General features: G+C 35.1%; 1 protein-coding gene across 1 annotated transcript in view; it reads left to right on the top strand.

Moving 5' to 3' along the window:
• GGT7 (gamma-glutamyltransferase 7) overlaps positions 1 to 9,734 on the top strand; it is a 28,891-nt gene extending 19,157 nt beyond the window's left edge. Inside the window, exons 9-15 of the mRNA XM_015817010.1 lie at positions 16 to 143; positions 2,808 to 2,896; positions 4,698 to 4,847; positions 5,948 to 6,065; positions 6,960 to 7,097; positions 7,372 to 7,471; positions 8,942 to 9,734. Of these exons, the coding sequence (XP_015672496.1) occupies positions 16 to 143; positions 2,808 to 2,896; positions 4,698 to 4,847; positions 5,948 to 6,065; positions 6,960 to 7,097; positions 7,372 to 7,471; positions 8,942 to 9,105 (887 nt within the window). The 3' untranslated portion in view covers positions 9,106 to 9,734. The remainder of the gene's footprint in view (positions 1 to 15; positions 144 to 2,807; positions 2,897 to 4,697; positions 4,848 to 5,947; positions 6,066 to 6,959; positions 7,098 to 7,371; positions 7,472 to 8,941) is intronic.
• The last annotated feature ends 9,281 nt before the right edge of the window (positions 9,735 to 19,015 follow it).

Here is a 19,015-nt window from a genome sequence, read left to right on the forward strand (position 1 = left end):
CTTTCATTTGAATAGGACATCTTGTTCTGAGTCCACCACCTCCACATACAGGTCCTGCTTTGATCTCAGCACTAAACATCCTTGAGGGATTTAATATTACTAGTCAAGTAGGCAGGGAAATTATTCTGCATTGGATAACAGAGGTAAGACTTGCTCAGCCAAAGTGCTTGGACTTAAAGTTGTCATAAGATTTTGTTCCTTCATTGTATTATATATATACTTTACTATACTGTTTCATGCCATTTTACTTCCTTTATAAAGAATTGAATGAAGTAAGCGAAAAATGGTTGCAAGTAAGGTACAAGAAATGTTTTTTTTGCAAGATAATGTTTCACGAACTTAGAGTGTCTGCTCTTGAAAATGGAGTCATATTTTTGTACAGTTTAAAAAACAACTGTTTAAAATTTATTTCAAATACTTTTCTATATAAATATATCCAATAAAATTACATGAGAGATCATAAAAATGATCTAGAAAACGCATTTCAATATATTTCAGTAGCAGAAATATGGCCAATAGTGTCTAATGACAGGATGTTGGCTTATGAATGTACAGGTTCCTGAACCCTGATTAATTCCCATCATGAAAATATCCATCCATTTTAAAATTAGGATAATAATTCATGTTAATATCAACTATTATGACCTACAATAAACAGATATAAACTACAAGAGTTTTTGAAGAGAAAATTTATTAATATTTTCTACCATCTTCTGATTATTGGAAGACAAGCCAGTCCTTTCACATATATTAGCTAAAAGTACCTCCTTGTGGCATAATTATTAACTGACATTTAATAATTCCATCTTCTCTATGACTAAAAAGGAAAACAAAACCTCTAATTTTTTTCAGTCATCTATATCACCATGTTTTACAGTATATGACATATAATTTGATATTTAGCTAGTAAAAACAATCAGGGATTGTTCCTGCAACAATTATGGTCAGGCTCAGTTGATTTTTTTATACCATGCCTAGAGAATACTTATTTTTTATAGTGGCCTATGTAACATAAATACACATGATAAATTTGATATATGCCTGATGTTGGCAACTGCATTTTTAAATAATTGACTTCAATGTGATATTTAAAATAATAAAATTCAGGAACTGGAGTAAACGTTCAAATAAAAGAAATTCAGATGAAGATTTCACTGTGAAACTGATCAATCTGAAAATAGTACTAACTTTGATTCTGTAGCCTTAGGCCACACATGAGAGAGTGTTTTCTCTTCAATTTTATACACTGAACTAGCATGGTGATACATTATGAGCAGTCACTGATTTATTATGGAACAAGCATTTCTTTAAGTCAAAGAGAAGCATTACTGTTTTCAGCGTACCCAATAATGTTCATAGTAAAGTATGTTTTTATAGCCAATGCAACATGTATTCTTTGACCTTGTATGCTCACTTCACAACAGATGTGACATGTGATTCTTGAGAACTGCAATGCATTTTCTGCGGTTGTTGAAACAGACTAACACAGTTGCTAAACAGTTTTATTACTTGGTTTCTAGAAATGCTATGAATAAATACATTTTAAAAAATGTAATGATTTGTATATTTCTGCTGTAATCAAGTAAGTCAGGTGTTAAGTATCAAACTGGATCTGAGGTTAAATCATCTTTCATCCCTTAAAAAGACTTCAACAAATATTGATCACAGTCTGGGGTGGGAGAGGTTTTTTGTTTCCAAAGTTTATTTTTTTAAACATACAAATAGCAAATATTAATATTGTTAAGAGAGCCAGCAAGTTAAGGCATCAGACTAGAAACCACCTCTGGTGACCTTGAGCCAGTCATTCTCTCTCAGCTCTAGGAAGGAGACAATGGCAAGCAATGGCAAACTAGTTCTCAAATGTGGCCAAGAAAACTGCAGGGACTAGTCTAGGCAGCCACCAGGAGTCAATAATGAGTTGAAAGTGCACACATGCATGTGCGCGCACACACACACACACACTTATAGAATGTTGAAAAGGTATATCAAAGTGAAAACAGAGAAGAGGAAAGAGGTTTAGAACTTGTCTCCCATCCCATAATACAAATTAGTTATATTGTGCGCTCACCATTAATTTTTAACAAAGAACCAAAAAGTTTTAATTATGGCAATAAAAATTGCAGGTCTGGCCTGAGTGTTGTAGTCTGTTGTAGGCCTGATATCCCACATAGGAAAGGTTATAAGATTAGTGGCTGAGCCTTCTTTTAACAGTGGGACTGCAACTTCTACAGTTGACAGTGGGACTGCGACTTCTACAGTTGACAGTGGGACTGCAACTTCTACCAGGAACCGTGGTGGTGCAATGATCAGAATGCAGTATTGCAGGTTAACTCTGCCCACTGCCAGGAGTCTGATCCTGATTGGCTCAAAGATGACTCAGCCTTCCATCCTTCCGAGGCCAGTAAAATGAGGTCCCAGATTGTTGGGGGCAATATGCTGACATTTGTAAATTTCGCAGAGAGTGCTGTAAAGCACTATGGAGCAATATATGAGTCTAAGTGCTATTGCTATATAGAAGGACAACAGGCTACCTGAGCAACAGAGACTCACCACATAATGCATACATTTAAGTTTCCATCCCTGCTCTACTATTTCAAACAACTATGGTGTTCTTGTAAGAAAAGTAAGACATCTTTCTCAGATAGAAGCTACTCCATTGGCTTTTGTAAGGGAATGAGAAAAACCATTGTCTTGTTCAGGCAGCATAAATATCTTGGACTTGTCTTGCAGCTGTCTCCCTGGAGAAAGAGAGATTTCAAAGACCATCTTCATATTATTTTTATTTTTTTCCTTTCTATTCTTTGTAGACCTTAAAAGTTGTGTTGGCATTAGCTAGCAGTTTGGGAGATCCTTTCTATGATGCATCCATTTCTGACAGTGTGGAAGATATGATGAGGTGAGTTTCAATTTTCTGATGATCTTTCTTCATACCGATATTTTTGTCATTATGCTAAATGCAGAAAAGGAATAAGAAAGACTAAGTCAAATGAACTAAGGCAGGAAATGAAAAAAAGAAATATAGCTAAAACAAGTCTCAGTCAGCACAATTCATTATACCTCCCTAATCTTTTTATCCTTGCAAACTATTCTTGTTTCCACCATGCCTATCTATTGGTTCACATGTTGTTTTGGGGTTTTAAACTTCTTACATCTCTTTTTAAGGACTTCATTTACTCCATCCAACAATATGTTTCTTAGCTTTCTTATTGCTCTAAACCATTCACTCTTAATTTATAGATTTGTTTTTTGACTCAGTCCTCAATCATATCAAACCACCTCAATGTACTTCTTCAACTTATTTCTGATAATTTACTTTTATATTCAATCCACATTCATTAAACGCTATTTCTTCCTGTTCTACCACAAATATTTCTGAAGTATCCTAGCCCCTCTGCATCCAACATTATTTTATGTTTTTCCCAATATATGGAACTCCGACTTCCGTGAATAATCTGGGTAGAAGCCATTTCAATTATTTTCATAATTATTTTTTACCTTACTACAGAGCATAGTATATATGACCTTTCTACTAGTATTTATTTAAGCCATCAAGAGTGATGTCAGGCCTTTTAGAAGGCTAGGTCTGGAAACAAACTCCCCAAGTTTGACTAAAACAATACTTTATTGATATAAACAACAGTAACGGAACTTGAAGTAGGAAGGTGCCTTGAATAGCTGTTTAACCATTGGTCAAGTTGCCCAACTACCAGGTCACAGACACAGAAGTGTCCCATACCTGCCACTTTTCAGTAAGGCTACAATCTTTAATTATTGACTGTTTGATGTTACAATGGCATTGAAAAAAGTGACTTATGACCATTTTTCACGCTTACAATCATCGCAGCATCCCTGTTGTCATGTGAGCATAATTCGGGCACTTGGCAACTGGCATGTATTTATGAGTTTCACTGTTCCAAGATCACATGATCGTCATTTGTAACCTTCTCAGCTGGCTTCCGATAAGCAAAGTCAATGGAGGAAGCTAGATTCGCTTAACGACCACATGGTTCATTTTCCAACATCAAGGATTTGCTTAACAACTGTGGCAAGAAGGTCATAAAATAGGGCAAAACTCAATAACTGCTTTGCTTAGCAATGAAAATTTTGGACTCAATTGTGGTTATAAGTTGAGGACAACCTTTTCTGTCTGAATATGGATCTAGCATTCTCCTGAAAGAACATATAGGTTAAATATACATATCAGCCAAAATATTTGGCAGTTGGCAATACAGCCAGGATATGGGGCTCTTAACACATTCAGCTCCCCAGACTCAGGAACATAGGAAAGTTTTTAGGGTCTTATGAAAGGCTAACAGGGTTGGGGCCATTCTAATCTCCAAAGGGAGGATGTTCTATATTGCAGGGGCCACTGAAGAAAAAGCTTGTCATCTGGTCACCGCCGGCCGACACTTTTTGGCTGACAGGATCTGCAGCATGCCTATTCTGCTTAATCTGGCTGGACTCTTGAAAAAAAGGTGATGCCTCTGGTACCCAAATGTAGGCTTTTAGAGTCTAAAATAAGATGGCTACCAAGATGCATTTCGAATGCTATTATTTATTGTTTCTATATTTTTATTTATTTGTAATTTCATTATTTTTAAAGTATTCTGTCCCTTGTTTGACCAAATGTCTATATATTCAGTGAGCAACGATCAAGATAAATAATTATTCCTCCCTGATTTTGCTTCTCCTTGCAGTAAATCTAAAGCCAATTTCCTGCACCAGCAAATTGATTCTCAAGCTTTTCCCTCTGATCTTCACATCCCATATTTCTCTATTGAAAGTGGCCCTTCGGCCAGCCAAGTCCTTGTCATGGGACCTGATGATTACATTGTTGCTGTTGTAAGGTAAAAGGATTCCTAATTTCTGAACAATTAACCTCCAACTAGGAAAAGGATGTTGGATTGTGATAGTAATACTGATAATATTTGGAAAAGGGTACCTCTATTTTATGGATTAAAAATAAAATTGCCACTATGACAATCTCCTTGTATCAATCTGTGATGGGGCAAGGTCCTGTGCTGTTCTGTTTAAATTTAAAGCTCAGCATTAGGTCTCTGCAAATGCACATTCATGTAGTCTTCTTGGGAAAAATATGAAAAACAAGATGTGGTTTTTTTCTGTCTTCCCAGTCTAGGCAATAGCTCTAATATTCTCTGGAAATCTTGTATACAGATATTAACCAAACCCATCCCTGCTTTAACTTCTAAGCACAGACAACATCAGCCAGGTGCTGCCACCAGTTGAGACAGAACTGTATGTTTCTCATTTAAAACAAATATTATAACATATAGAAAAAATATAACTGAAACATTTCATGCACTTTAAATGCAGCACTATCATTATTTAGAAATATTGCACTGATCTGATTTTGTAATTAGCCTGGAGAATCTGGAAAGTCTAAAAATAATACAAAAAAGAGGTTATTAGAACTTTTGGTTAAAATGAAAGAAAATGCTTAAAACAGAATTATAAGAGACTGCATTGGGTAAAGAAAATTGAGAGGGAGCAGATTATTATTATCCCTTTCTCCAATAGTGGGATTCGAATATGTGAACAACCGGTTCTCTGTGTGGATGCCACTTCCTGAAGTCCATTCTGGGCCTGGGCAACAAAAAGTTAGCTACCGGTTCTGCCAAAGTGGTGCGAACTGGCTGAATCCCATCACTGCCTTTCTCATAATATTAGAGTACTGATAATTCCTGGGTAATTGATTGTTGGGTGGTTCAAGATGAACCAAACAAAGTACTACTTCTTGAAATGTATGGAGTGTGGTATCATAACATGGATCAAGCTACATAATATATTAAAGACAACTCAGGTGTGATCTATAAGAACTCTTTATTCTAGACAAGCTAAAAATGATTTATACAGTTGTACAATACTGGACAGTTGATTGATTTGGAAGACTTGAATTCCAACCAACCTTCTTTCTATTTTATTTCAGTTCCTTGAATCGGCCATTTGGAAGTGGAATAATGACTTCTTCAGGAATCCTTCTAAACAGTCAGATGTTGGATTTTTCTTGGATGAATGAAACAGAGGACCATTCCTCTTCCAGCATGGTAATACATTATAAAATTATTCCAGGATAAAGACTGAAGGCAGGAATAATTATATATTAGTATGTTCAAATATAAATATATCTGAGATAATTAATTTAATTAATTAGTAGAACATTGGCAATGTTCTATTATGTTTATAGTTTTAGATTACTTATATTTTTAAAGAATCATTGGCTTGGATTTATTTTAGTAAATAAATTCACTAAATAAATGAACTTGTTTTAATAAATATACAGATGGAATGTAAATTTTATAATATTTCATATGGCTAATATAGATATCTTATGTTTACTGATTTCAACAGATCTATTTAAGAAGTTTATTTAGTCTACCACCAGAACAAATAGATTAAATATAATTATTTAATTATTCCTTCTAGTTCGAGACAAATATAGTCTGATTCCCCCCCCCCCCAAATGTTATCTCTGTGGAGTTGCTGCTTTCCTTGCATGGATATTGTTATAGCATATGGTATTTAAACAATGGTTCCTGAAAGAAAACATAATGTCAGGAAAATGCATGGTGTAATCTTCTATATGATTGTCTATATAAATGTATGTGTAGATAGGTTTTAGCCAGGATACTTTTCATTTAGAGTCCTTTTATTATTGAAGCTGAGCACTAGACAAGTTTGAATATTACTCCATAGAAATAATACAAGTTAGTTAACAAAAGAATCAAGACTTTACTAAACAAAAGCAGAAGAGAAAATTCCCAAGTCTATCTAGATACAGTTCAACCACTTATAGTTGTCAAGACTGAGAAACTCTGATCTAATCCTTAAAAATGGTATTTGTACAAAGTATTCATAAGGAAACTGAACCTTGAAGAGCAAAGTAAGCTCCTAATAATATGCTTAGCAGTGTTTTAAGGGACAACATCTTTTTCCTGCAGAGAAATTTTATTCAACCTGGGAAAAGGCCTTTATCTTTCTTACTACCCACTATTGTTCGGCCATCGGAAGGGATGTGTGGAACTTACCTGTGCCTGGGAGCCAGTGGTGGAGATAAAGCTTTAAGCAGCATTGTGCAGGTAAATTCTGGACACATGATTAATAATTTCATTATGAGAGTAGAAACCACTGCTTGTTCAGGCATTGATCCCCATGGATTGGGGGGCAGGTCTGTGAAGTGTAGAGATTACACAATAGACTTGTGCATCCACAGGGATCTCCATGCATTAGGTCACTATAAGTATGTTTGTCTGGTGGGAGTTTGTTGCTTGCTCAACCTTTGAACAGTAGACAAGATTCAAGGTAAAATTAAAGAATAATTCATTCATAATTGATTTCATTTCTTTCTGACAGATTTTAATAAATGTTTTGGTATACAACAAAAATCTAAGTGAGAGTCTATCCCTTGGACGGCTTCATCCTCAGCTACAATCAAATATTATAGAAGTTGACAGTAAGTATGAACTTCTACTAGGTTTCCTTTAATATGCTGACACAAATAAATTTTTCCAAAGTATCTAAAACTAGTCTGCATCCTTTTCTGCAAGACCTGGTCTGTTAAACTTTATAGCATGCAAGTATAGAAACACTGTAGTATTCTTTTACAATACATTGCATAAGAGATTGAGGTTGAAAAGCTAAGCAGGGATAGACTTGGCCAGTACTTAGATGAGAGATCATTTTGGCCAGCACTTTAGGTTAGACTAGGAAGTCCAAAAAAAAAAAAACCTCTCCAAAAAGAAGATAAATCACTTTTGTCTTTTTTGCCAATATAATTTAATGATTTTTTTCCTGAAATCACTAGGAATTGAAGTTTTATATTGGGGAAATAAAAGAACAATTTCATAAGCATTTTTTTCACATGTTCATAACCTGATAATTAAAAAAAACAAGATTGGAAACATTTTTCTTCTACATTTTTATGTTTATTTCCCCCGAACATCAATACATGGAGAAGAATGAAAGCTTTGGCTTTGTTAGCTGTTTTGGCTTTTTACTATGAAACAGATGCACATAGCATCTACTCTTTTTTTTTTCTGATCAGTTGGCCTAAGTGACAGTGGGTGGATGCCTCCACAGCAGTACTTCAGCTGAGGAGTCATCCTTCATTTAAGTAAAGGAAGGCAACTTTCTCAAGCAGAAGGATTAATGGTAAAATGCTTGAAAGGACATAGCTGTGCATGCCATTATTTTGTTAATTTGACTGGTATTTGCAAGTGTAGCAAAAGAAATTGCCCTAGTACCCACGTTATAGTGAGGGCACCTCTGTTCCAGAACTCTTTCTATTCTCTAATCTCCCTAAAGCATTTTGAAACTCATCCCAAATACAGTGGCTTCAAAATGTTAAAAACACTAATTTTCTCCAATTAGCCAATTGGAGAGAACGAAACAAAACATTCAAATGAATGCTCAGTCCTGAGCAACTGCCAGTGCCAGAACTGCAAACTTTCCCTCATCTGCATCTCATATAATAAGTTTTATTAACATCCCCTTTTGCATTTGATGGTCATGAAACAGAATGATTGCTGTTTGGGGTTGTTAGCATGAGTCTGTAACATAAAGACCAAGACATGAGTTCCTATTGGTTAGAAAAAAGCCCATCAACAAATTTAAAATCTCAAATGGAAAGCTGTCCAGTAGCCAGTCTGAGATACACTACAGTGAGCTGGAAATGAATTGACTTGGCTACCAATCATGGAGAATGGCATGAGACCTTATATATCTAGAGCTAATTTTGGAGTGGTATAAAGCCACAGTGTGGAAGTGCCTCCAAAATAAATTGTCAGTTCACATGGTTTCTAGATGCAAAATGGGAGAAAGGTACTGTTTTGTTATGTACCTGAGAAAACAAAACGTTTCAAGTTAACTCAAATGGGGCATTATTGCTCTAATGAAAATAACTTTTTCAAACCTTTCTTATTAGGTGAGTTTCCAGAAGAAGATATCAGCTATTTTACAACCAGAGGTGAACATGTAAATAAAGTTGAGGTCCTGTCTATAGTTCACGGAGCCAGAAGAACAAACAATTTCATAATTGGTGTGAAAGACCCAAGAAGTGTGGATGCAGCAGGAGCAACAATATTATAGCAACTCTCAGATGAGTTTGTTCCTCCCCAAAAAAGGCTTTCCCTCAAAATACATTATGCATGTTTCCAAACGGTTCCTTTATCATTCCCCATAATGTGGAACAAGTGGTGTTTCTATGGGTTCTACATTGCTAAATAGTCCCCTCTGCAATTCTGTACTAAAACAATGAAGCCTGATCAAGACACAGCACAGTCATTAGAATTTTTGTTCATTATGATCTCAAGTTATAAAAATCTCAGGCATTATTATAATAGCAGCACAGGGAATAAGTTTAATTTTGATAGCTAGTCCAACTATTTGATGCACCACAGTGAAATAATTATAAATTGAGCACACCAAATATTTAAGAAACAATTGATATTGAAAATGTACCATTTTGACAGTGTCAGTGGAAGATTCACTGTTCAAGGAATACTTCTATTTTCACCCAGATTCTTAATAAAAAAAACAACCCAACAATCAAGCACAGTTCCATGAGTTTGAATTTGCATGGAAAATACATATATCTAGGGAAGATGCCTACTGGCTGATATTGATAGCAATTAATAAATTCCCTCATCTTCAATCTCTGGAACAGTTTTGCAGTTTGTAAGAATGTTTTATTGATGGTTTTCCTTACATGGATAAATACATACTGAAATAAAGATGTGTGTGCTTTTTTTCTTTTAAGGTAGATTGTTTGCCTAACTTCTTAAGGTAAATCAGGCAATTAACAGTATCTGACATCCTGCTATGTACATCTGATTTCAATATAACGTGGATTTATACATATCATTTAAGTGTGCTTGTTAACTGTACTTTTCTATTAATCAGTGAAGAAAGAAAATGGTACTTTGATAATGCAGAGTACCTTCATGTCAGCATCTTGAGGATCAAATAGGAAAAGTTTTGTGATAACATAATTATTTCTAGTACTTTAATGATCTTGCTCCTTTCTCAATTACTATACATAAATGGAAAATAATATCTTTAAGATTCTCAAATTTCCCCTTTGAGTGAAATAATTTGTACCAACAAACATATTTAATTGTAACTGCTCTTACTCATATCTCAAGTAATATTAATTTTTATCATCCTCTCTGCCCTGAGGAAAGAAGGCAGGTTTCCATAATCTTCCTGATGGCATTAACTCAATAGTAGATGGGTGGCAACTTCAACACATTGAAGTTTTGATACAATACGTAATATCATTCGGTTCTGGATCCAAATTATGAACTAAGCTATTTCTATCCTGCAGAAAATTGGACCTTTTTCTTCTTGGTCTCTACTATTGCTCTCTCTATTGTTTTTATTTATAGTGAAATAACTTCATGTGCAGAAAGGACTCAAGCAGATTCATTGTCATTTCGCATTGAATAGTTTAATTGTAAACTTATGGTTGGTCTGTTTCTCACTAGCCCTACATGTCCTTTTCAGCATATTTTGTATTTATTGGGCGTTAGCAAAACAAGCCCAAAATAGCAGCAAAAGGGGCTGCCCCTTCCTATTTAGATGCTATGGTTTTACATTACAAGCAGGATTTTACAGCAGGATAAAAAAAAGTCAATGAGCAAATTATAATTTTACACGCTTTATAGTTGATGTCTTGCCAAGATATCTTTCATTAACTTGGAGTTCTAATTAAACACTCTTCCTCCTGATATGCCCACTAGATTAATGCTTATAACACTTTTTATTTATCTAAATCATTAGTAACATTGCTTAAAAACACTGAAATAAACTCTCAATATTTCTGATGTTTTAAAAAATAAACTACAGATAAGAAAAAAGCATAAATATTAAAAAAAGAAAAATTAAATAAAATTAATAAGAATAAAGTTCATGCATGATACTATCCAGAATGGGAAAGCCATTAATCTCTGAAGCGATGCTATTGGTTCAATAAGGCTATATCAAGATTTTTTTCAAGTCAAGCAGATATATGTCTCTCTTTCACAAATACTGTATATCCCAAATTAGTTTTTATTGGGCTCAGTTGTCAATCATTAAAAAAACAGACACTTGTTAAAATTAAAGGAAATTCACTTAACAGACTCTTTCCTTCACATTTATGCTGCTGCTCTCAATTTATTATGGCAACATTTTTAAATATGTAAATTATTTCTGTTTAGGTAGTGTTAAGTACATATTAGTATTTCTCTTAATGAAAAAAATATACTTTGTGGAATGCACAGCAACAGAAATTTAAGCACAGAAATAGACCCATCCCCATATCCTTAGTACAAGATAGAGGAATTACTTCACTGCAAATAAATAAAATCCCTGTTCTATGCAGGCCACAGTGGTATTAACAGATCCTATCCAGGTGCAACTCTATGTTTATCTTCAGTTGAAAATGGAAAGTTTAAGGAAATACTGTAGACAATAGATGTGATTCTATTTCCACATGTTCATTTAATGTTTGAAGAGCTATTCTGAAGACAAAAGGAAATTCATTTTACTCAAACACAGTTACAAAAACACTTGGAAGAGTATTCCTTCTATTCTATTAAGAAAAAAAATCAGTAGTCCCAATTTCCTTGCACTGAGTACCTTAAACATTTGTTAATTCATTAGAGAATATTTTTAATTATATAATTTCATTTTACTGTAATGCTTATCAATGGGAACTTATTTAATTATCTACTTTTCTATATACAGTGTTTCTCAACTGTGGCAATTTTTAGAAGTATGGACTTCACCTTCCAGCTTTTCACAGCTATTGCCCCCATGTTGTGCTTTTGAGCTTTTTATTGAAACTGTTGGCTGCCATGCAGTCTGGAATAGTGAGTTAGATAGGCCCTACCCTGTTCCAAGAAAGAAGATTTTATTTTTCTTAAAATAATTTTATTAAAGATTATAATTGCAGCACTAAAAAAATTAATACAAACTAAAAGAGTAAAAAGTGCAAAAAAAATAAATAGAGAAAGAAACAATTTCTTTATAAATATAAATAACATTAGTAACAATATAAACAATATTGTTTATCACAATAATATAAATAACTTTACTAACTTTTTACTTCCTCTTAATTTATAACCAATGATCACCTCATGCCATATCCCAACTCATCATAATAATAATAATAATAATAATAATAATAATAATAATAATAATAATAATAATAATAATAATAATAATAATAATAGTAAAGTTGGAAGGGACCTTGGAGGTCATCTAGTCCAACCCCCTGCTCAGGCAGGAAACCCTATACCATTTCGGACAAATGGCTGTCCAGTCTCTTCTTAAAAACTTCCAGTGTTGGAGCATTCNGACCAAAACTGGATGCAGTATTCCAAGTGTGGCCTTACCAAGGCATTGTAAAGTGGTATTAACACTTCACGTGATCTTGATTCTATCCCTCTGTTAATGCAGCCTAGCACTGTGTTGGCCTTTTTGGCAGCTGCAGCACACTGCTGGCTCATATTTAGGTGATTGTCCACTAGGACTCCGAGGTCCCTCTCACAGTTACAACTATTGAGCAAGGTGCCACCTATGCTGTACTTGTGCATTTGGTTTTTCTTGCCTAAATGTAGAACCTTACTTTTTTCACCATTGAATTTCATTTTGTTAGATAGTGCCCAGTGTTCAAGTCTTCTCTATAAACAAATCAATAAAGTATCATAATTTCAGTCCTGGTTTCAGCAAAAGTCCTAAGGGTTGCCAGAAATAACAACATATCAATTTTAATCTTGATCAAATAAACCAGCTTTATATTTCTTCCTTTTGCTTCTAACAATTTTAATCTTTAGTCAATTCAAATAATATCATAGTACTTGATTTCTTATCATTTGTTTTTGCCCCTTCTCACAATATCCAAGTTTTAAAAACCACTTTTGTAAATCCAATATATAAGAATTATCCAGGTCACTATTTTGATTTATTATTTGTGATTTCTTTTAATGTTTAAAGTATCAAATGATTTCTTTTGTATTTCCAATAAGACATCTTTTTCCATCTCATTCTTATAGCCTGTCATTTGTAGTTTCACTTTCAGTGTCAACTAGTTCTATGTCTTGTGATATAAAACTTCTGAAAAAGTAGTTAACAATCAATTTCTAAATTAAAGAAGGAAGTATGCAAACTTAGTGTCCTTTTAAAGGCACTGACCACAGTTTGAACAAGATGGCTATTCCTTGTCTACCAGGGTTCAAAACCTACAGACATCACTGTATTGTGGTTTCCACATGAGGAACAACTGACTGGAGCACTTGTGCAGTAATCTCCCATCCTCTCTTTGTCTATAGAGGTTCAAAGAGCCCATCTACTCACCAACTCTTCATTCTTCCTCATGGTCCTTAATCCCACCTTTTGTGGTACCCTCTTCAGTACCATTTCTTCCTCCAGAAGCTTTTTCTGTCTTAGAAAAGATTTTATTAGGGTCATAGATTAGAATATACACATAAAAGCCATCAACATTCATAAATGCAATAGAAGAAAAGGATCAAGGCAGCAATAATAATAATAATAATAATAATAATAATAATAATAATAATAATAATAATAATAATTTGAGTGATTTTGTGAAGTTTCAAATAGAACTCTTCAGTGGATAAAGGATATGCAGGCTTTCCCTAGAACTTATCTCTGTGAATTTACTCAAAAGCTATTTTTAATCAAAGTAACTTATTGAATCTCTCTTTGATATTGAGAATATTTTTCTAATAGATCTAATGTAAATTATTTGGACTTGAATCTGTTTTGGTCCTGAACCCAAACTGTCTTGGATCAAGTAATCACTCAGCTCCCAGTAAAGGTGCCTGTTGATTCAGCTGACAATACTTAGAAGGACAACTAGACAGAAATTAGTTGTGTTTCTAGTTTCTTTCTTAAAGATTGGAACTGCAATAGATCTGGGATCTAGAGAAAATGGTCATGAGAGATGAATCTAGAGATGGTTAAAAAAAAACCCATCAGTCAGAGTTAGTTTTCAAAAACTCAGCCAAAGTTAAGTCTTCTCCTATCAACTGTGCAGTTTTTCCATTAGGGAAGGAGTTTGTGGATCTCAGTAGGGACCACAATTGGTCACTTTGGGATGTGAACTGAGCTTGAAAGAAATTGAATCACTTTCACAAAATAGCATATAATGATGTTCAGCCTAATCCTCAAGAAGAATTATCTAACTGGCCCAGCAGAATCTGTTAGGAAATAATGAGCTGTCAAATACCCCAAAAGTTAATGTGTTCTTATCAGAAGCATTGTCTCCTGTCATTTTGAGGTAGAAAACATAACACCCAGGATGTATGCAAGCTATTCTCCCCAATACCGAGAAGCAATCTTTTTTTTTCTTGTCATATTGTCTCCTCCAAATGTTGTCTCCCTCAAACATTAAATGAGACCTCCAGAAACCAAAATGTTGTCCATCTCTTAACAACAAACAATAAACACCATGAACTTTAGATCAATTACTAGGATTAGATGATTATAGTTTTTTTGAATTGTCATGTAAGTATTCTTTGCCCAAACATGCACAGTACCGTAGCCATATGTTTAGTTTTGATACCTTTTGACATCTAATCATGGGTTGACAGTCCTGAGTATTTTAGCTCTCTCTATAACTAGAGGATTTAATAAGCAGTGTGCAAAATAATAAGCACATAGCAATTATTACCAATAGTTGCTAGATTTTTACCAAGTTAGATACAGTATTGAAAATTATAGGGAGTAATGCTTTAAAGAATTGTAATATCCATTATATGATTATCAATATAAGGACATTTGGGCTTCTATATGTCTCATACATTAATCTGTTCCAACAAGGCAGATTTTATATGCTAGCCAACTAAGGTCTGAAGTCAAAAATTTTACAAGTCTTTCTCTTAGAGTTGTTTTTGTTATCTATAGCATGGATTTCTTCAGCGAGTAAAAAGAAGTTACACTGAATGAACCTATTCATTTATTTATTCTGAGAAAACAACAGAATGCATCCAAAGCATACATGCATTCCAAACTCTAATTTACCATGCAAATGCAAAATATAACTGCAGAAACTGGAAAAAGTATTGTGGTAATAAACAATGTGGGTAAAAATTGCAGGCCAGGCATGCATATTCAGGACTCTTCCACTAACAGCTGCCATTTGCAGAAAGAATTGGGTGCATGCCAGCATCTATTAAGCACATAGCTTCATGCAAATTGCTTTTCTGCACACTGCTTAAAGTGCTAGATGCCCATTCTTATGGCATCTTACAAAAAGATGTGCATATTTAAAAGAGGTTTATGTTGCAAGAGGTGCTGCAAATCAGCAAGGACTTATGGAAAATAATGATGACCCTATGTTGAAAAGGCTGGGAAAACTAAGAAAAAAGAAAGAATCCCCTGTGAATTAGAGCCAGCTCATTAGACAATAATATTCTAGCATCAACTGATCTTTATTTTTGCCATTTAATCAACTACAAATCAAAGATTCTTCAGGAAGGACTTCAAGTGCTAGCACTATTTTGTATGTAAAAGATCCCAGGAAGTTCATGACAACTTCAGATTAGATCAGTGGTTCTCAACCTTTTTAATGCCGTGACCCCAACCGGTCGTAAGTCGAGGACTAAACCGGTCGTAAGCCGAGGACTAAACCGGTCGTAAGCCGAGGACTAAACCGGTCGTAAGTCGAGGACTGCCCAACCGGTCGTAAGTCGAGGACTTTCCCTGCCCGGGAGCGCCACACATGCGTGGTTCCGCCCCCTGCGCCGGCCGAGGCATAGCTGGCAAGCGGCAGAGACGGAGCAGGCCGACCACCAGCTGGCCCAGCCCAAGGGAGGTAAGGCACCCGCCGGAAAAGGGGGAAAAAATGGCGGACAAAAAAAATGGCGGACAGCCTTGCTTTGCGACCCCCGTGAAATGGTCGATCGACCCCAAATGGGGTCCCGACCCACAGGTTGAGAACCACTGGGTTAGATTGAGAAGAATGCCTGTCATAGGCACGAATAAGCCCGTCAGTCAGACAGAATGGAGACAGATGAGTCACTACACTTAACCAATCATAAAGCCTTTAAATACACCTGTCAATGAATTTGAATGAACTCAGTGGAACATATGAATCAATGTGCATAGGATGAGGAGTGAAAGATTAACTCAAAATGAACACCAAATCCATTACTCTAAAGTAATAAAAAATATCTGGCAATAATCACCATCATCATCAAGGTTAAAAAAAAAAATTGGCAAGAGATTCAAAAGCAATGCATTCTTTTTGACAGAGTTCATAGTTAAACTATGGAATTCAAGTTGCAATGAATGATTCAAACAAGGATTCTCACTTCAAGTGGCTTTCTTTGCTTTGCTAGCTTTCCTGGGTTCCTTTGGAACTTGCCAAAGCTACAGGAAGCATTTGTGCAAAAGCCTGGACAGAAATTTTCTTCCAATTTTTACAAAATGCTGGGTGAGGCTACAAGGAGGTTGTGAGACAGTATGAAACATCTTGCTATAGGAAATTTCATATAATTTGCCTTGGACATATCTAATTATGATGTCTCCCAACATGAAAGATGGTGAACTTGATTAAGAAGCCATTGCTGAGTTCACGTGTTGCACATGCATTTATTTAATCACTATGGGAACAGAGTGGCAGATTAAATAGGTCTTTCTATTAATATTATATCTATTGTGTTCTATTCAATAGAATGTTAGGCACCTTGAAATACCTTTAAATAAAGATATATTTCACACACTACTAATTTCTGTAGTTCCAATTTGGGAAGATGGGGGTACTTTTTAATTTTTATAATTCCTGCAGTCCATGACTGTGGCTTTATCACTAGGGGGAAGTTTCTGAAAAGTCTTAGCAGCCCTGGAGGTGCACTGGTTAAAATACAGTTCACATAGTCCTCAATTTACAACAGTACGTTTAGTCACCATTCAAAGTTACAATGGCACTGAAAAAGTGACTTACAATCATTTTTCACACTTACAACGATTGCAGCATCTCTGTGGTCATGTGATCAAAATTAGGACACTTGGCAACTGGTTCATATTTATGATGGTTGCAGTGTCCCAGGGACAGATGATCACCTTTTGCAACCTTCTGGCAAGCAAACTCAATGGGGAAGCCAGATTCACTTAACAACCATGTTACTAACTTAACAACTGCATAGATTCACTTAACAACTGTGACAAGAAAGGTCATGAAATGGGGCAAAGCTCACTTAACAAATGTCTCACTTAGCAATAGAAATTGTGGTTGTAAGTTGCGGACTATCTGTACTGCAAGCTAACTCTGCCCACAACCTGGAGTTTGATCCTGAAAGGGCTCAAGGTTGACTCAGTCTTCCATCCTTCCAAGATGGGTAAAATGAGGATCCAGATTGTTGGGGGCAATATGCTGATATTGTAAATTCTTCTTTGTTTAATTCCAACAGCATAAATAGCACAACCCTCCATAAACCTATTTGAATTCAGTGGAGCTTTTACCCAAGTATTCCGAGCACTGCAGCACAATCTGGAATTTATACCCTACCCTTCCATTTATTTTACCATTCAAAGCAGATTTCAACAATAAAAATGTATATAAAAATAATGCAATTAAACCAAAATTAAAGCCTGCCACTTAAATAAGTACGGTACCATTAAAAATTTGGCAAAAGACATAGGTTTTTATTAGAGATATACAGCTATTTGAAAAAGGTACTTTAAACAGGAGATGGGTAATGTCTGTGAAGTGTAAGGCAGATTACCTCAGTGAAAATAGGCAAGATCAGTTATTAAAAGCTAGATGGAAAAGAACCCAAATCTTAAATCCACTGCAAGCAGAAAGTATGCAAAACGTACACACACCCCTAATTCAGATAAGACGGGGAGGAGGGACAATATAGTACATAGGATTGGCAATATTGTTATAGCCAGTATCAACAAAACTAGGATCTTGTGGCATTCCTCGTGATACTTCCTTTCAAATTGAAGTGGAACCATTAATGAGCAGTTTTGGGGTACAATCATTTGGTTAATCATGAATCCATATAACAATAACATATCACTTAGTCCAAAGGTTTCAAACTCAAATGAAAAATGGGAGTCATATTACATAAAATGTACTAATTGTGGTTTGCATTCATACACATACAAAAATGCAACAAACATTGAAGTTGAATTGAAACTGAAATGCTTATTTGGAAAATATTGGGTAATATTGCTTAATGTACTGAAAATAATGTGTGGTTATTTTTGAATTTCTTCATTCTGACTACTTCATTGACAGTGCTCTGCAGAGATCAGAATGTCAACACTGATCCTGAAGTATTGTGAAGTGTCCTATCATAAAATTGCTTGCAAATGTTCATCGCTGGGTGCTGACCATAAGGCTGATTTGTTAATCTTCATTGACAAGAAAAATGACACTACTTATGTAGGCAAAGTAAACATTGCCATGATTCTAGCAGATGCGGAGAGAATCTCAGAAACATTTCTATTGAAAGAAATTTGTAAAAATCCAGAATAACAACATTAACATATTTCTATTTCAGGATAGTATCATGCTAAACCTCCATTATTTCCACCTGGAATTCTTCTAAAAAACTCCAACTTCCACAGCAAATGTACGGGCAAAGAATTTAAATTGTGTTTCAAAAACCTTAAAGTCTTTAAATGTCAGTCAAACTGTTTATATGAGTTATTAATTACTTTTACATATTTCTTTTAAACAATGATTCAGTCATTCCTAATCACCATGAGCTGACAAATTAACCAAGTTACCAATTGCAAGCTGCTTTGCCCATAAGGGAACCATGACAGGGAGCTTACATTGGATGATCAACAGCTTTGTATTCTGAGTTTAAAGGTTAGTGTATTCAGGTCTTGAGACGGTTGTATGGGAGGAGTTTGACTCTGTTGCTCCCGAGGACGTGGACAGGGTCCTGGGTAGGCTGAATGCAACCACATGTTTGTTGGATCCGTGCCCCTCCTGGCTGGTACTGGCAGCTCGGGAGGGTACACGAGCCTGGCT

The sequence above is a fragment of the Protobothrops mucrosquamatus genome, unplaced genomic scaffold, assembly GCF_001527695.2.
Source record: "Protobothrops mucrosquamatus isolate PMUCROS unplaced genomic scaffold, P.Mucros_1.0 scaffold547, whole genome shotgun sequence".
Taxonomy (NCBI): domain Eukaryota; kingdom Metazoa; phylum Chordata; class Lepidosauria; order Squamata; family Viperidae; genus Protobothrops; species Protobothrops mucrosquamatus.